The 20795-nt window shown below is 38.8% G+C and overlaps 1 protein-coding gene across 8 annotated transcripts in view; it reads left to right on the forward strand.

Moving 5' to 3' along the window:
• PTPN2 (protein tyrosine phosphatase non-receptor type 2) overlaps positions 1–20795 on the forward strand; it is an 83492-nt gene that overhangs the window by 40867 nt on the left and 21830 nt on the right. For 5 of the 8 annotated variants that reach the window (XR_005831654.1, XR_005831655.1, XM_040619615.1 and 2 more), the window contains 3 exons: positions 5466–5566; positions 10947–11045; positions 15038–15175. Coding sequence is in view for 4 of the 8 variants with exons in the window: in XM_040619615.1 (XP_040475549.1) it covers positions 5466–5566; positions 10947–11045; positions 15038–15175 (338 nt within the window). In the remaining 4 variants the exon portion in view is untranslated. Of the gene's footprint in view, positions 1–2321; positions 2474–4598; positions 4792–5465; positions 5567–10946; positions 11046–15037; positions 15176–20795 lie in introns of those variants that run through there. The other 3 variants (XR_005831656.1, XR_005831658.1, XM_040619616.1) reach the window with 3 other exon arrangements.

Raw genomic sequence — 20795 nt, forward strand, 5'->3', positions numbered from 1 at the left:
GTGAGATTTAATCACTTAACATTGTCCTATCAAGTTTAGGAAATTAGAATCTTGATGGATTGAAATAGATTGAAGTCACAGATAAGTCAACCTATTGTTTGAAAAAGATTGAGCCTTCTGGATGTTTCTAGAACAGCACCTGCTTGGTTAGCAAGTTGGTGATGGTGTGTCCCTGGGACATGCTTCATTGTAACTGTCTCCATTCCTGCCACTATTTGGTTCTGTACTCATCTCTTGATTAAACTGTTAGTGTATCAATGTGTTAAGTTGTCTTCCTTTTGTTCCAATCTGTCCTCCATAGTGCTGGTAGTTACTGTCTTGAAATCAGACGTGCTTGTATCAGTCCTTCAAAGAGTTTCATTGAGGTAGCCTGTGCCTGGAGTACAGCACACAAGGCTCTTCAGAGTCTGGCCTTAACATGTTTTGGGACCTCTTCAGGCTTTTTGAATTTGCTGGTCCTTCATGATATACCATTCCCTTTTACTTCTTTTTGTGTGTGTGCTCCTTCATCTTCGTAATGAAGCCTTCTCATCTCACTCGGACTCCTCAGGCATCAGTTGGTCAGCTTTCTTCCCACAACACATAGCCCAATAAAGATGGTACTAGAAATTACTACTTAATAGAATTTTTTCTCTTTTTCTTCTTTTTAAAATTAATTTTTAAAGTAATTTTTAATTAAAAAAAATTTAAGCCCAATGAAGGGCTTGAACTCATGACCCTGAGATCAAGACCTGAGCCAAGATGAAGAGTTGATCACCCAACCGAGCCACCTCTAGAATTTTTTCTTCTAAAATTTTTTCTTTTTTAAAAAGCTTTATAAATAAATTATGTGTTATTTTTATATCATTGTTGCCTGGCTCCTAAAATTTATTTGTTGAATGAAAATTGTATATAAAGTTGTTGAAGGATTTAAATGTAAAGAATGGACCTTCGCGGTGAGGGTTCCTTCAGAGAGGCTGTTTGAGCAGATAAGTCATAGTCTGGATCTTCATTGAAGTGAGGTTTGTGTGACAGAAGTGAAGGTGAGGGTTCCTTCAGAGAGGCTGTTTGAGCAGGTAAGTCATAGTCTGGATCTTCATTGAAGTGAGGTTTGTGTGACAGAAGTGAAGACGGAAGTCATCCTTGATGCAAAGAACAGTGTGAAAGGTGATGCCAGTAAGAATTTAGGGTGTGCGGAAGGAATGGTACAGGAACCAATTTGGACATATCAGAGACAACGTAGTGTGGGAAATACATAGTCTCTTAAGTCCTACGAACCTAGTTTGAATCTCCTCTTGTGCATCTCTAGTGTGTGTATGGTAATGACTTGATTCCCCGAGTGTCAGTACAATGAGCATGATAATGTCAACTTCATAGGGTTGTAAGGATTGAGAGCAGAAATATAGTAAGGTGTGTCATACAGTACCTGACATCCTAGGCACAAAATTCTGTACAGTGGGTGTAGTTGGTTATGTCGTTAATAAAGGAACCAGTCGTCAAATCTAGTTTTATTTTCAGAAGAAACTATTGAAATGTTAATAATCTGTGTTTACTAAGGTGTGTGTTTCTTCATTAATACGGTAGTGCTTTTATGGTGACTTGGATTTTAGTTCTAACTTTGCTTTTGGCTCATTGCTTGATTCAAGAGAGAAATTAATAGTATTTATGCCTCAGGTATTTAGCTTGTAGAGTCAAAGAGGGTCAACAGGGGCGCCTGGGTGGCACAGCGGTTAAGCGTCTGCCTTTGGCTCAGGGCGTGATCCCGGCGTTATGGGATCGAGCCCCACGTCAGGCTCTTCCGCTATGAGCCTGTTTCTTCCTGTCCCACTCCCCCTGCTTGTGTTCCCTCTCTCGCTGGCTGTCTCTATCTCTGTCAAATAAATAAATAAAATCTTTAAAAAAAAAAAAAAAGAGGGTCAACATATCTATGAAATGGTTTGCATTCTTGCAGGGAGGTAACCTACAAATATAGACATCAGTATTTGAAAACTTACGGTTTCCCTCTGGTTGAGAATAGGAGAATTAAAGGGGAAAGCCTTTCAGTGCTGTAGTAATGGAGCCAGTCTTCTCCTTGCCCAGTTGATGATAATGATTGTTTATCTCTGCCTTGGAGGATGGTTATGATGAGTGTGAATCCTTTTTCCTGTTTGACCTGGAAGACTTTCGAAAAGGAGATCTTTTTACAATAATGATAAAAGGTGAACCAGTGAAGGGGGGTAGGGGGTGTTAAAAAAAAAAAGGCTTATTGTGACATTGTTGAAAGAGGAAGCTAATCTGTATTGTCAGCTCAGGCCACAGCTAGAGCGTCATTTCTTGACAGATGAAACCATTTCTCAGAAAACATACTGTTTGAGGGTGGGAGGTGAAGGGAATATTCATCAGAAGTTTGCTCAATTTTTATCCAGTTTACAAGCTGCAATTCTATTGGATATTGCATTTCTTCATTCACTTTGGGACAAGAATTAAGAACAGATGGTGCCCCCATTAAATATATGTATGTATATATTTATGTATATATATATATTTTTTAATATATATATATTTTTAATATATAATATACACATACACATACACACACACACATATTCTTGATAGTTTAGCTTTTGCTGTTACTAGATGTTGAGAAGTAAGATTTCCTGTGATTGCTTTTTGGTTTCTCATGCAGTGTAGTTTGAACTGTCTTCATTTTTCTCCCTTTGCTGGGTTTTTTTAAACATAAGAAAGAGGGAGATAACCATATACTTATTTAGAAAGATGATAAAGTACTGGGGGCTTTGGGGCTTAATATTTAGAGCCCAGGGGTTATAGGACTCTGTCTATTCGATAATCTCATTTCAGAGGTTTCTGGGCAGAATAAACTCTGGGAGAGGAGAAAGCATTTAACTTTCTGGTGTTTTTGTTTTTTTGTACTAATTCAGAAGTCAGAAGTTTGGTTTGGAACGAACACTTCACAGATTTGGGGCTGACTGATAGCAACGGGGCAGAGAAAGGGACCTTTGACTCCCAGATTGTGAGGGGACCTGTGTCCACTCTCACAGATATTTTAAACCATACATGAAGTGGTTCTTAATTGGAGAAGAGGCATTGTCTGTTATTTTTGCTAGAGAATATAAATCATAAAGTCATATTTGCTCATAAAAAGGCATTGATAGTTTCACTTCCTGAAATGTACTGTATAGTTACTATCTTTGTAGATAGTTTTAACATGATATATTTTACTTATCGCTGGAAACTCTTTTTTTCCTTACGTAATCAATGTTAAATACACTTTAAAGTTTTTATTAATCTTCTTGATAAAGCAGAATTAATATAAATTTCTAATAATGTAGGTGAAATTCAGAGGTTTTTTTTTTTTTTTTTAAGATTTTATTTATTTATTTGGGGGGGGTAGGCAGAAGGAGAAGCGGACTGCCTGCTGAGCAGGACCCTGGGATCCTGACCTGAGCCAAAGGCAGACACTTAACTGAGTCACCCAGGCGCCCCTAGAGTTTTGTTTTTAATTAGTCCTGAGGAGAAAATATGGGTTCAACCAACATTTGTAGCCAGTTCCAAATAGCTAGAGAGTTTTCCCAAGGATTACCTTCCTTTTTTAGTCTTAACCTGCTAGCAAAATTTAAAAAAAAATTGTTTTTTCCCGAGAAAATTCAGTGTTCCTTTGCTTTTGTTGACTCTATAAATAAATGTTAGAGGGAAGCAGGGTCACCATTTGGGGCCAGACTCTGGAGGACCTGGGTGTCCTTTAAGTAGCACCCTGCTCCCCTTCGGTCAGACCCTGGGATTCCAGGAAATATATTTGTGCTTTTACCATTGTGTGATTCGGAGTTTTCAATGTATTGGAGTGACAGCTGGTGTAGATTTTAAAGCTAGAGGGAAAATAACTGAATTCTTCTTCAAGGTCCTGAGGGCAGGGTGTCAAATACTCTTAAAAACAAACTGCTGAAGGTCTTTCTCTGGGCTTATTTCCTCCAGAACTTTGGATGGCAACCTGCAAGGTAACTCAGTTCCCAGTGCCCTGGAGAGAAACCTTCCTAGTTTTTATGGATTCTTGCTTCTGTTGGCCAAATTGCTTTTTTTTCACTTGTGCAATAGATATGATTAACCTTTGGGGTTTGTGTTCTTTCTGTAATTACAACAGGAGGAAATACATTCCTTTGGCATTATATTCTCGTGGAACGCGAATTTTAGGGATGGTGTACCATTCTAAAAGCGGACATTCTCCTGATACGTCAGTGTTATCTAGGAGATATATGGTCTTTGTTTTGCTGATTAGGTAGCTGACCTTTTACCGGCGCACGTAGTTTAACAGTTAAAGGATGATTAAGCTGTTTAAAAAAAAAAAAAAAGTTACTGTTTAAAAAAAAAAAAAGTGCTTGCTGACATCATCTTTCCGAGAACACTAGTATAAGTGATTTACTATAACAAGGTCTTAGTTTTTCCTGTTGGCAAATGACATGTAATGTTTACAGAGGTCTTGGGTTCAGTCCAGCAGAAACATCTCAGATAAATTGATGTGTGAAACTGTAGCCATTTAACATTTTCTTTCTTTCGGAGATAATGTGCACAGGTTTTTGTTTTTGTTTTTTTGGTTTAAAAGTGGGGAGAAAAAGAATAGTTAGTATAAAGTTCCTTCAGGGGAGCAGTTTAAATCTAATGTGGTGTCCAGAATTAAATATCAAACATGTATTCGGTTTATAAATCAGTTACACTCTTCTGACAGTTGCATATTTCGGATACTAAGCCAGTGTTAACTTTGTTATTATGCACATGCCTTCTCTCCTTGAGAAAACTCCTTTTCCATCAAAATGATACAAGGTAACGTTTTGTAGTCTACATATTTAGATCAGCATAAATTCTAAATCTGTGAGATTTTTACTTTTTTCTAACCCCGAAGGATGATTTTTAACGGCTCCATTCAAGTAGTATATCTTTCATATATGCTGTATTTTAACTGTTGTTGGACATTTTGGAAATTTGTGTTATTTCCCCTTTTGTGTTACTGTTAATCCCTGTGCCTGTCTCTGTCTATATGCATTGGTTTCATTCACAGAAATGGGAGCCTTGGATTTTAAATGATTTACACCTGTTACTCTATTTTTTTTTTAAGACTTTTTATTTATTTGACAGAGATAAAGACACAGCCAGCAAGAGAGGGAACACAAGCAGGGGGAGTGGGAGAGGAAGAAGCAGGCTCATAGCAGAGGAGCCTGATGTGGGGCTCCATCCCAGAACGCCGGGATCACGCCCTGAGCCGAAGGCAGACGCTTAACCGCTGTGCCACCCAGGCGCCCCCAAGATTTCATTTTTTATACTTCCTTCAAGAAAAAGGGAATAATTTAGAACTTGACTCAACTCTCTTGTGGTGCTAATTTAATTTTGTTTGTTTTGTTTCTTCTATCATTTTATGAATACATAGAACTTTAATATTAAAGTAAAAAAGAAATGAGAGGTTCGAAGTGACAATTCTGGTTTATCATTCTCTGTTTCAGATGATCACAGTCGTGTTAAGCTGCAAAATGCTGACAACGATTATATAAATGCCAGTTTAGTGGATATAGAAGAAGCGCAAAGGAGTTACATCTTAACACAGGCAAGTGATGTGATGCAGGCAAATGCCTTGCACGGCAGCTGTCGTGGTTGGTCTGCTTTGAAACAGCTAAAAGGATGTCTTCTTTTGGAAATGAAATGCCATTTCAGTTTTTTCTGTTGCTATGTAGTAAAATGTGGACGTTTTTGTATGTGAACAGAAATTAAAGTTGAAAAAGGGAAATTTTTAAGGAGTGGCTTAGGCCAGTTCTTCTAAGGCAAATTATCTTCCTTGCTTTATATTGATACAAAATGTTTGTTAATGCTTTGTTAAGTTCTCTTCACATAATCTGTATCATAACGAGAGGCCCTTTGAAAGCCCTTCTCAACCCCCTTCTCTGGCTAGTATTTTCAGAGAATATGAACATGCCTTTGATGATATCTGGCCTTTGTTCAGAGTGAGGGTGGTAAGACCAGGTGCCCAGAATACTGGCTGGGAGGCCACAAAGTGTGAGGATTCTTTTTTTTTTTTTTTTAAGATTTTATTTACTTATTCGGCAGAGAGAGAGACAGCCAGCGAGAGAGGGAACACAAGCAGGGGGAGTGGGAGAGGAAGAAGCAGGTTCATAGCGGAAGAGCCTGGGGTGGGGCTCGATCCCACAACGCCGGGATCACGCCCTGAGCTGAAGGCAGACGCTCCACCGCTGTGCCACCCAGGCGCCCCAAGTGTGAGGATTCTTTGTGGTATTCTGCCCGATTGCTTCTTGGCACATTGGCCACACCCGTATTCCAGCACTACTATTCTTTCGTTCTTTGATAATAGAAATTATTTTGATTTATCCACACCAGCTACCCTTTATCAAATGACAGAGACTTAATGAACAGTGCTGTTATATCCCCCAGTAAATGATTTTTAAATTCAAAAGATAAGCTGTATGTTAATATTTGAGCTTTTTAAAAATTTGGATCAGAATAACCTGTTATTGAAAGAGACAACATATAGTCTCATAAAAGAGACAAGTCTCATATAGTAAAAAGATATTCTATTAGATTATTTCTAATTGGCAGGAAATGAAAAATAATTACTTCATTTTACTTAAAGTAGCTGTTATATGTTAAAAAAAAAAGAAAAAGAGAAACTGTAAAAAAAAACTGGCAAGGAACATAAATTCACAGTTCAAAGAAAAATATAAAGGTAAACAATACACCTATGAAAAGATACTCAGTTTTTCTAGTCATTAGGGAATATAATTTTAAACCAGTGATCTGGTATCACTTTTCACCAGTGAAAATAGCAGAGACTTAAAAGTTTATAATACTCAGTGGTTAAATATGTACAGACATAAACATATATGTGAGGGTGTTGATTGCAACTTAATTTTAATAGCACAGGACCAGAAATAATAGGACAGAAGTAATCTGTGAGGGACTGGCTAAATAAATTACACATATACCATTAATATTGGTTATTTCTAAGAATTAGCAATAATCAGACTTTAATTGCTCTTCTCTGCCTTTTTGTAATATTTGGAGTTTTTCGTACTAGCATTCATGACATTTTTAATAAATTGACTTTTAGAATTTCAGTTTACTTTCTATTTGAAATAACTCTAATGTTCAAAAATAGAAAAGACTGATTACCCTAAATCCCTTACACGCTCCTTTCATCCTCTCTCTGTCCCTTTTTCCCCAGTCTCGTTTATTGGTTCTTTTTTCTCATCATAATCCTAAATTTTGTAGGTGCTTCTCAGGATTCTGATTTAGGAGCTTTCCCCCTTTTTCAGTCTACCCTCGAGACTTCAGCTCTCTGGAACCATATGTTCAACCTTTATGTCTTAAGAGGGTATAGACACTGGAGTCACAGCATCTGTGCCCAAATCCTGGTCTAACTACTTCATTGGATACTCATTTGTCTGACAAAGATTTATTGAGTACCTACTGTATGGTAGGCATTGTTTAAATAAAACAGACAGTGGGGCACCTGAGTAGCTCAAGGAAGTTAAGCATCTGACTCTTGGTTTCAGCTCAGGTCATGATCTCAGGGTTGTAAGATCCAGCTCCGTACTGGGCTCCATGCAGGGTGTGGAATCTGCTTGAATTCTCTCTCTTTCCCTCTCCAAGTGCCCCTCCCCCCCTTAAAAATTTTTTGAAAAAATTAAATAGACATTAAGTAAAACCCTGTTATTATGAACTTTACATCATAGTAGGAAATAAAATTAACAGCAGTTTTGTAACCTTATTCTGTACTTTATGTGTTTTGTATAATTTAAGGCTCAGGATAACTCTCTCTGGTAAAAACTGTCATCACCCTGGTTTTATGCAGGAGGAATTATCTAAAGAGACCAGGAACATTAAACAACTTTATCAAGCCCATACAACAAGTGAGTTGAAGCCAGAATTTGAAGCCCCATTGACTCCATGGGTCATGCTCTTAATCATTCGGTTCTACTACCATAAGATTGCTGTGTGACCTTGGACAAGCTACCTAACTCCCCAAGCCTATATATATATATATGTATATATATCTATATTATAGATATATACTTATCTGTGAAACCATGCTGAGCGAAGCTCTTATAGTTCCTGGTACTGTGGTAAGCCCTCCATGGATTATTTGTTGTGGCATTTGTTACTGCTTTTTATTAGTAGTAGTAATAGTAGTAATAATAATCCTCTTATAAAGTATTGTAAACCCATCATGATAATGAAGATTTTTACTAATTGTGTTTCAGTGCCCTGTCCCTATTAGACTGCTCTATGTGACCTGTCAGAGCTCCATGCATTTACAGTTGGAGGACTCAGAAGGCTGTCTTTAGCTTTTTATTCTTTCCTGAATTTTCCCCCTATATTTTCCAGGTCTTCACTGGATATTATTACCCAGATGACCCATTTACATTGTAAATTCTGCATTTTCTACATCTAACTCTTTTTTTTTTTTTTAACCCAGCCAGCCCCCTTCCTGTTTTTCTCACCTGGGTTAAACCTATGCTCATCATCCAGAGTCCTAATGCAGTTGCTTTTTAATTGTTTCTTTGCTATCAATCCCTTCCTTCCTAATCCATCTTTAGCAATGCCTAAATTATTTGTGTAACATACATATTATTTTTGTAACATGCAAATCTCGTCATATCACTTTACTTCTTAAAGAGTTTTGTGACTGTTTCCTGTATTGTGGTTTCCTACTGCATGCATACCTCTACTTTGCACTCATTGATTTCTTTGTCTCTCAAATGTACCTTATACTTGTACCTGCCTTGCCCTATGCTTCGAATGGACCCTTACCTGCTCCCTGTCCTTCCACAATGTCTCCCTGTATCAGTGACCCTCCTCATTTGTAAGGCTTGCTGTAGCATCCTTCCTACTCCCAAAGATCTGATGGTTTTCCCCTTACTCTTGTGGCACTTGATATGTTTCAGTTAGTAGGACAAGGACTTCTCCTTGCCTCTTAGTAAGCTCTTTGAAGTCTGAGAATATTTTACAGGACAGAGAAAACTAGAGATGCTGAATGTTTATTAAAACCTTAGCTGTTCTAATTGTCCTTTGTTCTTCTTTTTGTCACCTTTTCCCTCTGAATTAAAAAAAAACATATATATCAGTCCTTGTTATCAATCTCCATTTCTTTTTTTTTTTTTAAAAGATTTTATTTATTTATTTATTCGACAGAGAAAGACAGCCAGTGAGAGAGGGAACACAAGCAGGGGGAGTGGGAGAGGAAGAAGCAGGCTCCCAGCAAAAGAGCCTGATGTGGGGCTCGATCCCGTAATGCCAGGATCACGCCCTGAGCTGAAGGCAGACGATTAACCGCTGTGCTACCCGGGCGCCCCTCAATCTCCATTTCTAAGAAAAAAATTGTTAGTATTGCTTGTAGGTTGGAAGAGCTGAGAGAACCCCCCCCCAACCCCAACCACCTTAGAACCACTGACAGAATGTGTTTTGTGTTTCTGCATGTATACACACTAAGGAGTGACTTCTCTGGTGAATCAGGAGATCCATTTTTTTAGATGAAAGAAAAGGCATTCATTTTACTGGGGATTTTCATACTTTGTTTTGTCTTAGAAGTAGATCAAGTAATAGATAACATACACTGAGTGAGGAAAACAGTATCTTCAAACATTTGGTTGTCATTACTCAGGATTCTAAGTATATTTCTGGCCTTTTTATAGTTTAGAAGCTTAGAGTTTATTAATTTAAATAATATTAATAGAGCATCTGCTACGAACCAGGGAATACAGCTGCCCAAAAGATGCTTTCACCCTCAAACCACATGAATCATCCTGTTTGACATGGGAAGCTGAAGTTCCGGAGACCTGGCCTGCAGCCCCCGAAGCTTCCCCTCCCTCTGTCCTGGGAGGAGAATGCTGCTGACTTGTGTTAGCTGCAGTACAGCCTCGTTCATTTTCACCTTTAAAATTAGTTATAATTTGATCATGGCCTTTTCATGTCTTACTTGCCCTAAGCCTTGTGCTACAGCTAAGCAACACGTGAAGATAATTGGATTTGATTTTTTTTTCCCCTGTGGCAGTATTGTAATATGAACCATTGCCCCTTATAAGTCTTCTATTGAGGTCGCACTTGTTGTGGTTTTTGCAAATTAACAGCTTTGTAGTGGTTCAGGCACTTTGAAATTTCCGCTTTTTCTGGAAATCTTTTTCTGGTTCACTTGGGGTGGTCGGTTGGCCAGTGATGGCACAGATTTCCTCTTTTGTAGGACTGCCGTGATCCATGGCAGGCAGGGCCTCTCTTCCTGCTGCGGAAGCCGAAAGGGACAGAAATTTCCTTTGCGGCTAGAACACGACCAGTCAGACATTTCTGCCCATGATTTTGACTCTGGTTTGTTTATAGGTTATGTGTGATTGCTATAGCCCCCTTCGTGTGGCAGTGCCAGCAAAGTGAGGTGATAGTAGTGCCAGCGTCAGGAGCGCTGTCCCAGCTGACTCCTTTGAGCAGAATCTTGCCTTGACATTGGTTCCCACTGAAGCCTGGCTTTCCAGCCCTCAACTCTGAGTCATCTGATAGCCTGAAAAATTCCTTTTCTGCCTAAGTCAATAAAAGTCAGTTTTGATCATTTATAAGCAACTAGTACAGACCTATTTTTTAACTCAAGTGGATTTAAAGTCATGATTTACTTATTATATATACATTGTTCTTTTTTTTTTTTTAAGATTTTATTTATTTATGTGACAGAGAGACAGCCAGTGAGAGAGGGAACACAGCAGGGGAGTGGGAGAGGAAGAAGCAGGCTCCCAGCCGAGGAGCCCGATGTGGGAATCGATCCCGGAACACCAGGATCACGCCCTGAGCTAAAGGCAGACGCTTAACGACTGCGCCACCCAGGCGCCCCGTATATACATTGTTCTTAAACCAGAAGCATACTTGAAGGAATTTTCCTTGAACCTTGTTCCATCTCCTTTCTCTTACCTACTTTTTCTTCTCTGTTCTCACAGGGTCCACTTCCTAATACAGGTTGCCATTTCTGGCTCATGGTTTGGCAGCAAAACACCAAAGCAGTTGTCATGCTAAATCGAGTTGTGGAGAAGGAATCGGTGAGTAACACTTAATATTCGCAACTTAGTGTACTGCCTATATCATTAGCTTATAAATGTTCTCATATTTCTTTTGGGATATTCATTCAGTCACTGGTTTTGGCCTTGAATTGCTAAAGGCTAGCGGTCAGGCTGTTTCTGACCAGAAGTAGTATATCCTTTTCCTCTCTTGCCTTAAGTATTTAAATAATAGTTGTACATCACTACCCTCCAAGATGTAAATATAATGAAACAAATATTGACCAGTGGTGACACAGATCTTTGGAATCCCTAGGCTTCATTAGAATTTTTACAATTTATTATTATCAAAATCTTGAAAAGTTTGTAAAAGATTAAAGTGAAAGGTTTTTGTTAGCGTATATGAGTTTTTATGGACTCTTCGGTCATGAGACCGTGAGTTTGGAAATGTATAAATTTATCGAAACTTGAGGTAAAGTCTAAACACAGTGCTAATTAGTTGAGTCTTTTAACTTTTGTACCTTTAGATTCTTTTTCTGTCAAAGAAGCAAATTGGAAGGTATTGTCAGTAAGGTCTCTTCAGCCCAAGATCTTCAGATTCCTGATTCTTACTTTTTTCTAAATTCATATTTGGTGGCTTTCGATGGTTTTGCGAATTATTCTACTCTCTTTCAAATCCTCAGTGGCATTCACATACCAGAATGTCCAGCAATGTTAGCATAGTTATTTACAGTGGCTTTTTCATTACTTAAAAATTAAGTGATGGTGACATTGTTTGAACACTTTGAGCAGCTTTACAAAGTAGATGGTTTATAAGTTTCATCGCTCCTTTTGTTGTATAATTACTATATGAGTAAGATAAGACCGCCACTAGAAATTAGAAGTCATATTTATGGTGGCTGGATCTAGATGCTTAATAAGATTCAGGTTTAATTATTTTGGGGAAGATGACTTCATGGGTGATACTGCTTTGTTTATGAAGAGGCCCATAAGGTCTGATTATCTTTCTTTTTATGGTGTTAGCAGCCATTGCTGGTCAGTGCTTAGTTCCTTAACTAATTAGGGGTTACAGAATAGTGATATTCCAATTTTATCATTCCTTCTTACATTTTTGTTGGAATACTTCTATAGAAAGAAACTTTCGTAGCGCCTGGGGGCAGAGTCAGTTAAGCGCCTGCCTGACTCTTGGTTTAGGCTTATGTCATGATCTCAGGGTTTTGATATCAAGCCCACGTTGGGCTCCACACACAGCATGGAGTCTGCTTAAGTTTCTGCTTGAGTTTCTCTCTCCCTCTCCCTCTGCCTCCCCCTCTCTTTCTCTCTTTAATAAATCTTAAAAAGAAAAGAAACTTCCCTTCTAATTAGCTGACCACTTTTATATAGGAAAAGCAGTTTTCAAAATAGTTGATTGCCTAGCGTCCTCAGCAGGTGACCAGTTAGGATTTTTTGGTGTGGGGGCAGCGGCAGGAGGGGATCAATTGTTATGAACTCATAGATTTAAACATATTTGATGTACTTCATTCCATCGCAGTTATTATCCATCTTAGTAATTGAATTATTCCTCTGTTGGCTAGAAGGAATCTCTTCAAGTTGGGCTCTGAATCAGAAACCTAAGACATAAAACCAAAGAGTCTTTAATAATTTTCTTTAGTCTTTAGTCTCTAATAATTTTCTTACTATCTGGAATGACTACTTAATCTCTACTCCATAGAATCCATAGAATCAGCCATTTCTGTAAGGAACCTTGGTTTCTTTTATTGGGCAATGGTATTTCAAGATGTCAATAAAAATAAGGATGTTTACTGATGCTGGGTTGATCATTGTTTTTAGAGGTTTTTGGTGAATAGAGCTAAGGAAAAAATATGTTTGTGCGTTAGATAACATACTTCAAGTGTTCATAATGATACTTCCAGTTCAAATTTAGAACTGTAGGTGGTTGGCTTAACCCTTTCTATCTTATATCTGTTGCCTCCTTTTTCCATACCATGAATCCTGCTTCTCAAAGACACTACGGATAAAGAATATCTTATGATGACTCATTTACTTTGTCCCATATTACACACCAAAAATACTCATAATAAGAGTATCGACTCCATCACCAAAATAATTACTGAAAAAGTTTCAAATTTTTTGTTTTTCCTGTCTCTGTTTTTAAGTTGTACTTTACCTGCCTTGTTCGAGTATATAACATACTATAGTCTCTCTTTTATGTCCCTTGCGAAATCTTAGTTCTACATGTAAATATATATTTAATTTACACTGTTGGTCTTACTGATGTCTCTCCCGTTGTTCTGTAGACAGCTCATTCTGTAGCACATCCTTAAAAAGGGCCTCATAGGCATTATAGTTCCTGATGTCTTACCTGTCGGTGAGAGTTTAATCTGCTGTCTTCATTCTTAAAAGTCACTTGGGCAGGATATAAAATCTTGGCTGACATTTGCTTTTCTTTGAGCAACTTAAATACATTACTCCATTTCCTTTTGGCATAACAGATTACTGACAAAGTCAGTTGGACATCTGATTTTATTTCCCTTGTAAGTCATGTGTTCTTTTTATCTAGGTTACCCAAAGGCTTTTTTTCCCTCCCAAATCCCATTAATTTTACCAAAATATGTCTTAGCGTTGGTCATTCTGGGTCAGTTTTTCCGGACGCGTAGTATGCTCTTTCAATACGTGATTTTTTTTTTTTTTAAAGAAAAATGTATTGATTATTCTTGTTAGTGTTTACTGTTGGCTTGCTTTAGTGTTCTTCTTTGGGTCCGCCTATTATACACGTTAGATTGTCTTTGCTTATTTTTGTATTTGTCACTTTCTCTTAAGTCCTGTATCTCCATTCGTTTTTTATTTAAGAAATGTCTTCCTTTTCCTCTTCTTTTTTTCCTAGGACATCTTCTGTTGTGTTTATTCATGCCTCTCTGTTCCTTTTAGTTTAGTCTTCATTTCTGAAATGATATTTCAGATATTGATTTGTAATTTTTTTCTGTCTCCTATCACCTCATTTCTGAGTTGTTCTCATTCTCATTTATGCTCTTTCACTTCTTGTATCATATTTAAAATGTCTTTTAGCACCTTTGGAAGTATCCGCTCGTAGTAATTATTTGTTTGGTGGTGGTGTTACTGTTGGTGATTTATAGCTGTTCGTGATTTGGAAAAGAAGAAATGACCATATTTTATACGACATTTTTGTGGTGTTTTTTTTCCTAAAGAAGTGGCTCTTCATCTCACCTTGCCACGGTCTGTTGGCCTCATAATTTGGCTTTTGGGAAGATGCTTTTATTGTCACAAATAGGAATTCCATATTAGTAGTTCTGCCAGAATGTACCTAGATAAAGGGGGCTTATCTTCTTCTTCATTTAAAGATGTTATTTATTAGAGGGAGAGAGAGGGAGAGAAAGCGTAAGCAGGGAGAGGGGTAGAGGGAGAGAGATAAGCAGGCTCCCTGCTGAGTGGGGAGCCTGACATGGGGCTCCATCCCAGGACCCTGAGATTATGACACCAAGCTGAACGAAGTCAGATGCTTAACTGACTGAGCCACCCAGGCGCCCCAAAGGGGGCTTATCTTCTGATTCGTTCCCCTGACTTAATTTTAGTAAGTGAATATACAATGTTATTTCTAGATAAATAGTATTTGGTAGCAGATTCATAGGTATTTGTAGAAAATACTTGTAAAATAAAGCCCTTTCCATACTATTTGAAGAAAAGATTCTTACAAGAGGTTGATAATTTTAGAAATGTAAAGTGAATGCCAGTATGATGTTAAAATATAGGTTATCATGCTTTGGAAATGACAGATTCACTTTTATGAACATATCTGTTTATGGCTTTTTTAGTATAAGTTATAGGAACATTTTACAAACCTTTTATAAAATGTCAATCTTATTAAAATACATTGAGCCTCAAATTACAGTGCAATTGTTCATAGATTTGGGTACTTGAAAAAATATAGCATATATGTGTATGGTTTGTCTTCCTTTCCCCGCTTTTTAGGGTTTCATAATGTCTATGAACTAATATCTACATATTCTTAAATTTAGGTTAAATGTGCACAGTACTGGCCAACAAAAGACGATCAAGAGATGCTGTTTAAAGAAACAGGATTCACTGTCAAGTTCTTGTCAGAAGATGTGAAGTCATATTATACAGTACATCTACTACAGTTAGAAAATATCAGTGTAAGACTTTTCATGCCCAAAAGATTGGACTTTATATTGCTGATTTCCAGAATTACTTTTTGTCATTAGATTTGAAGTTTGAGGCTGCACGTACATTTCGATAGTATCTACAGTAGTACATAGCCATGACCATGGTGTTTACATTGCGTTTCCTATATGCAGTAGCTCTCTGAGGACTCTTGAGAAGACCTAGAAACTAAGGATTTTGAAGTTCAGGTTGATAGATGAGGATTGAAGATAATTTATTAAGATTACTTGGGGATGAGGAGAGAGAGCTTTATAATCAGGCTAACGTGGATTAAAATCCCAGCTCTGTTGTTTAGTAGAAATGCCCTTGGGACCTGTTCCTCAACGTCCCTCGTCCTTTGCTCATCTGTAAAGCAGAGATTGTAATAGCGCCCCCTCAGGGCTGTCATGGAGATCAGATGAAGATGTGTATGCGGAACACGGGGTGTAGAACAGTTGCACATAATTGGTGCTTCTGAGGGTGGCAGGCGAGTCAAGAAAATAACTTACTGGAATGTTGTTAATTCAGATGATTCACCACAGAGACATTTGTCCTTACTGAATTGAGGAAAATGGTGAAATAATTTAGCACATGGTCCCAAGAACGTTTACTGGGCCTTTGCCAGAAATACAAGAATTGTTCCTTATTTCTTGGTTGAGATACATGGACATGGTGGGTTGTGAACCTGCTGTTGTCAGGTTGGGGATCAAAGCATTGCTCCCCCTTTTACCACCTACCTGTTTTGTCTTCTTTGTGTTGGAATCAGGGTAACTGGGAAATATGAAATGAGATAAGAAAACTAGAAAATAGGAAAAATATTTGCGAAAAAATGATTTCAGGAATGTATCTAGTCTATATAGTGAGATACTGTTTTAGTTAACCATTAACTGAATGAAATGATTAACATGGGATCATTGACCAAAAGAAGTTTTCTAGAGAAGGGATATAGAAAGTGCATCTCTCTCACACACACACACACACACACACACTCTCTCTCTCTCAGAAATGTAGAAATACATTTTATGGTGGATCTCTTCGAACACCTCTGTTTTTTGCGGCCGACTGCAAGCACAGGTGCATACTGTTGAGGCCCAGGCCCAGCTTCCCATGACGTCCATAAGTAAGCTTTTTATGTGATCTCTTAGGTTATCTAAGAAGCCTCAAGGTTGGGAATTACAGGACTTAGATTTATTTATGAATTTCCCTTATTGTAGTTTTTTGCACCAACTATTCCATTTACATATGTCTTAAGCCGCCCCGGGATACCTCAACAACTGTTTGATACTAGATCGTGCGTTCCTTATTCCCAGAAACAGAACTGCTTTTCTATAAACTTCTCATGGTTCTTCGAATCATCTTCTCTTGGTATTTATCCCAGGTACCTCATCTGCTTCTGGCATTAAAACTGATTTGAATGGAGAAGGGCATAGATGTTTTTCCCTGTTTCTGAAACCTATCCTAATTCAGAGTTGATCCATACCTTAATAATAAAATCAAATGAATTTTGTTATTTTGTTTCTCATTTTGCAAAGCACTTTTACATATATATTATTTGACCCACAGCCTTCCTATAATGTGATAGAGTAAATAGTCTTAATATTTCCATATTTCCTGTATTTTTTAAAAACCTAAAATCCATTAGGTTATAAGATTTTTCCTGTAAATAGATTACTCAGCTAATAAGTGACAGGCCAGAACTCAAATCCAGATCTCCTGACTTGGAATGACATGGGGCTAAGTCTTTTGAAAAAAGTGCTAATTGTCCTAGTAAAGGAAGATTCTTGGTTCTAAAGCATCTTTCTGAATTGAAGCATGTGAACTGGCCAACCACTGTTTTAGTTGTTAGCAACTGTGATTTCTTATTGGCCTGGGTTCAGAGTCCACCATAATTAATAGCAACGGTCTGTTTACGTTCTACCTTAGAATCTTTAGTAAGAACTAGGAATGTTAGAAGAACAAAATAGCATTTCAGCATAAGAAGCAGAATTGCATTTGGTTAAGTATTTCCATTCTGGATCCAGATTTCCTGAGTTTAAATCCCAACTGTACGCCTTCTGGCTGTGTGACTGTCCCACTATTTACCCTCTGTGCCTAGTTTCTCATCTACAGAATGAGGATAAGGACACCCGTACCTCAAAGAGTTGCTATAAGGATCAAGTGAATTGATGCTGAAACAGGCCTGAGACTCCTTGCGGGATTCACAATTATTAGCTTTAGTTGTGCGCATCTGTTACCTTTGTCATATCAATGAATTGGGAAGGACTGCAGGAACAAAGGCAGTTGAACAAGTTGAGGGAGAAAGAAATACCAAATGAGGGAGAGAGGTGATGCTGCAGGTGGGGGGTGGTCACCAGCCTCACGGGGAGCTGCAGAGAACTGGTTTGCTGCTAAAGGAGTCTAACTTGTATGTATTAACAGGTCTGGGGCCAAAGCTGTGAGCTGTGTGGGCCCTGCTCTTTTACAGACCTCTGGTCTAAGGGAGCAGGAAAGCTGCACACCAGCAGCCCTTTGCAGTGTCTTCATTAGAGCTAAGAGTTTGAACTCTTGCCCCTGAATGAAGAGGTTCCATCTCCGCTTTTAAAGTGGCCCGGTGACTTAAGCTACGGGGAAGGTTTTGCAGGGCTTTTAAAGTGTAAGGTCATCTAGAGTGCTTATTTGTCTTTCAGGATTTTCTTTTTAGTTGCTCTTCACTATTTTCCATAATATTGTTGGCCAGCTTTGTGTTTCTCTAGTTCCAGGAATACTGTTGTAATGCTGGCTGCCTTCTATTTCTCTGTCCCTGTAGATTTGCCCAAAACAGGATGAGTGCCTAATTATTATCATGCTCAGCTGGGATTTGATTCAAAATAGTTTAAACAGTTTATCCTACCTGGAGTGTCATCCTCTCTTCTCTACCTCTTTATATCCTGTGCAGCCTTCAGGACCACCTCTTGGCCCATTTCTTACTCAGGTCTTTCTTAATTCATCTATGATGCATTCATTCCCTTTTTTTTTTTTTTTTTAAGAATTTATTTATTTGACAGACAGTGAGAGAGAGAAGAACATAAGCAGGGGGAGGGGGAGAGGGAGAAGCAGGCTTCCCGCTGAGCAGGGAGCCAGACATGGGACTGGATCCCAGGACCCTGGGATCATGACCTGAGCCGAAGGCAGACGCTTAACGACTGAGTCACCCAGGTGTCCCTGACGCATTCATTCCTAATCGCTGTGATCTTACACTTCTTGCCATAGTTTAAATTTTACCATTTTACTGGCTTATTTAGTACTTGCGCATGTATGTACTTTGACTCCATAACAAGGTTCTCAGCTCCCCATGGGTAGTCCTTACCTGTTACGTTTGTGCTTCCCTCTGCCATTGCACCGAGTGAGTGGTTATTCTAAAACACAGGCGTGATCCTTCCACCCTGCCCTAAAATATCTTTCTCTGTGGCCGATGCAGAAGTCCAAGACCCAGCCCAGACTGGTCCTTCCTCCTTGTCTGCCACCACAGGCACTCGGGGTTTGTTCTTGCTGACAGTCCTACACTTCTCAAATAGGCTGATCCTTGGGGGCCCGACACCTCTGTGTATTGCTTTTCTCTCTGCTTAGACGGCAAGCCCCATGCCTACCTGTTTCTGTCACTCTCCTCTCCTCCTGATCTGGTGAGTTTTGTTCATCTTTCAAAATGAATTACAATAACTAATTATTTAATACAGACCATATAATGATCCTGGCAAAAAATTGTTGAGGGACCGAACTGAGGCACTGACGGTGACCTACAGATCTCGTATAAATTTGTATTTAGGAAATAGGGTTCACAAACTTTGCTGCTCCTTGGTGTAGAGGAAATACTAAGTGAAGCAGCTGAAAATGTGGAGAGGTTTACAATTGATTGGAGCTTATTAGAGGCTACGATAGAGACGATTAGTATAATTGTTTCAGAAAAGGTATTTGTTAAGTATTTACCATATGCAGGCATAGGTTAGGCACTTTACATTCACTGTTTCATTTATTCCTCACAATAGCCTTATAAGGTAAGTACTGTTTTTAACCATTTACAGGTGACAAAATTGGCCTTATGATGAAAGTCTTGGAAATACAATCTTACTACTTCTGTAAATGCCCGAAGTGTGAAAATAATTGGGCCTAGGACCAAAGAGCTGCATAGATTTCTTTGTAAGAATTAGAAAATTTATAATCTTATCTATCTGTATAAAATAAGAGTTAACTTTGAATTTGAATGGCTTTAGGTGGCATACACTGAAATTGCTATAAGCCTGCTGTTGCCCATGGTCTTATACCTACTCAGTTCCTAGCTTATCTTCCTGGCCTCCATATATATTGAATTAGATATCCTTATTCAAGGATAGAATTCTCCTTCAAAATATATAAATAAGATTCACCTTAAAAAGAACAGTGAACCACTGACACTTTGTGCAGAGTGTGGTATATATAATGCAGTGTTTTACAAAGAAGATTTGGCAGGCATGTGCAGATGGGGACAGCCATGTAATTGCGAATGCAACCAGGTGTGCATGGGTGCAACCAGGTGTGCACGGGGTGTGAGGTCAGCAGTGGGAGGGGATGGAAGAGGACAACTGGGCATCACAGGAGGACTGATGTGATTTAATGATCTGGGAGAAGGAAAGGGGCCTTCAGCCAGTTTTGAAGTAAGGAGTTTGTCAAAAAGTGTAAAGTCTGCATGTAGACCTTGTTTGGAATAAAGATGAATTTTGATTTAGCTCTCTAGCCTTTGGCAATCCTTTTTTCCCCCTCTCATTTTTTTTCCAGCACAGAAAAGAGAGAGAAGAGGCCCAGTCAAGCATATAAACAGTTCTCAGTAGTAAACATATGGATCTTACTGCTTCATGAAGTGTTCCTTTGGAAATTGTATGATTTTTGTGAGCTGTGATTTTGAATCTTGTTTCAGTAGGGACACATTAATAAAAATTAACTTCTTAAGAAGTTCTTTAGTCTGGTCCTGTTAGGGGAAGAAAAAGACTGATTCTCAAAAATCTATTAGTGGGGAAGACTGCATTATACAAACAGTCGTGAACGTTTCTGGGAACTGGCTTTGAGTATCCCAGACAGCGTGACCTGAATTCGAAAAATATCAAGAGACTGCTAGTCTTGAGCCAAAATCATACAGGCGCAAAAAAAGCAAGCAGTTGTTCAGGACTGTGGGTTAATTCTAGATTTTAAGCCAGGAGGTGATGCCGTAAGTGAGCATAAGGGAGTAAAAAACTGTATGGGAAGACTGAGCCATCCCTTGCAGAGCACAGCTCACAGGTGAGCAGGGTTCTAGCACCACCCCTCCCAGACCTGGGAGCACCCAGGGGACCTGATTTAGGCTCACAAAGCAAACTCTGGCCCTGCTGTGCAAGGTCAGCACTGCATGGTGGCAGATGACCACAACAGGGCAGTCGTTGGGGATGGGGTGGGACCACAACACAGCAGTTGTTGGGGGTGGGGTGGAAGGGGGTAAACACTCCCCCTGGAATCTTAGACCCTGTTTAAAGGAAGATGTGACTTGGAGTTCTCCATGCCCCTGGGCTACAGCAAGAGTAGCCACTTTAGCCCATTCCCGTGCTGGTATGATGTTGTTACCTGTCCATTTATGGCTTTGTAAGAAGAAAC

Source organism: Ursus maritimus, unplaced genomic scaffold (assembly GCF_017311325.1).
Source record: "Ursus maritimus isolate PB19 unplaced genomic scaffold, ASM1731132v1 scaffold_33, whole genome shotgun sequence".
Taxonomy (NCBI): domain Eukaryota; kingdom Metazoa; phylum Chordata; class Mammalia; order Carnivora; family Ursidae; genus Ursus; species Ursus maritimus.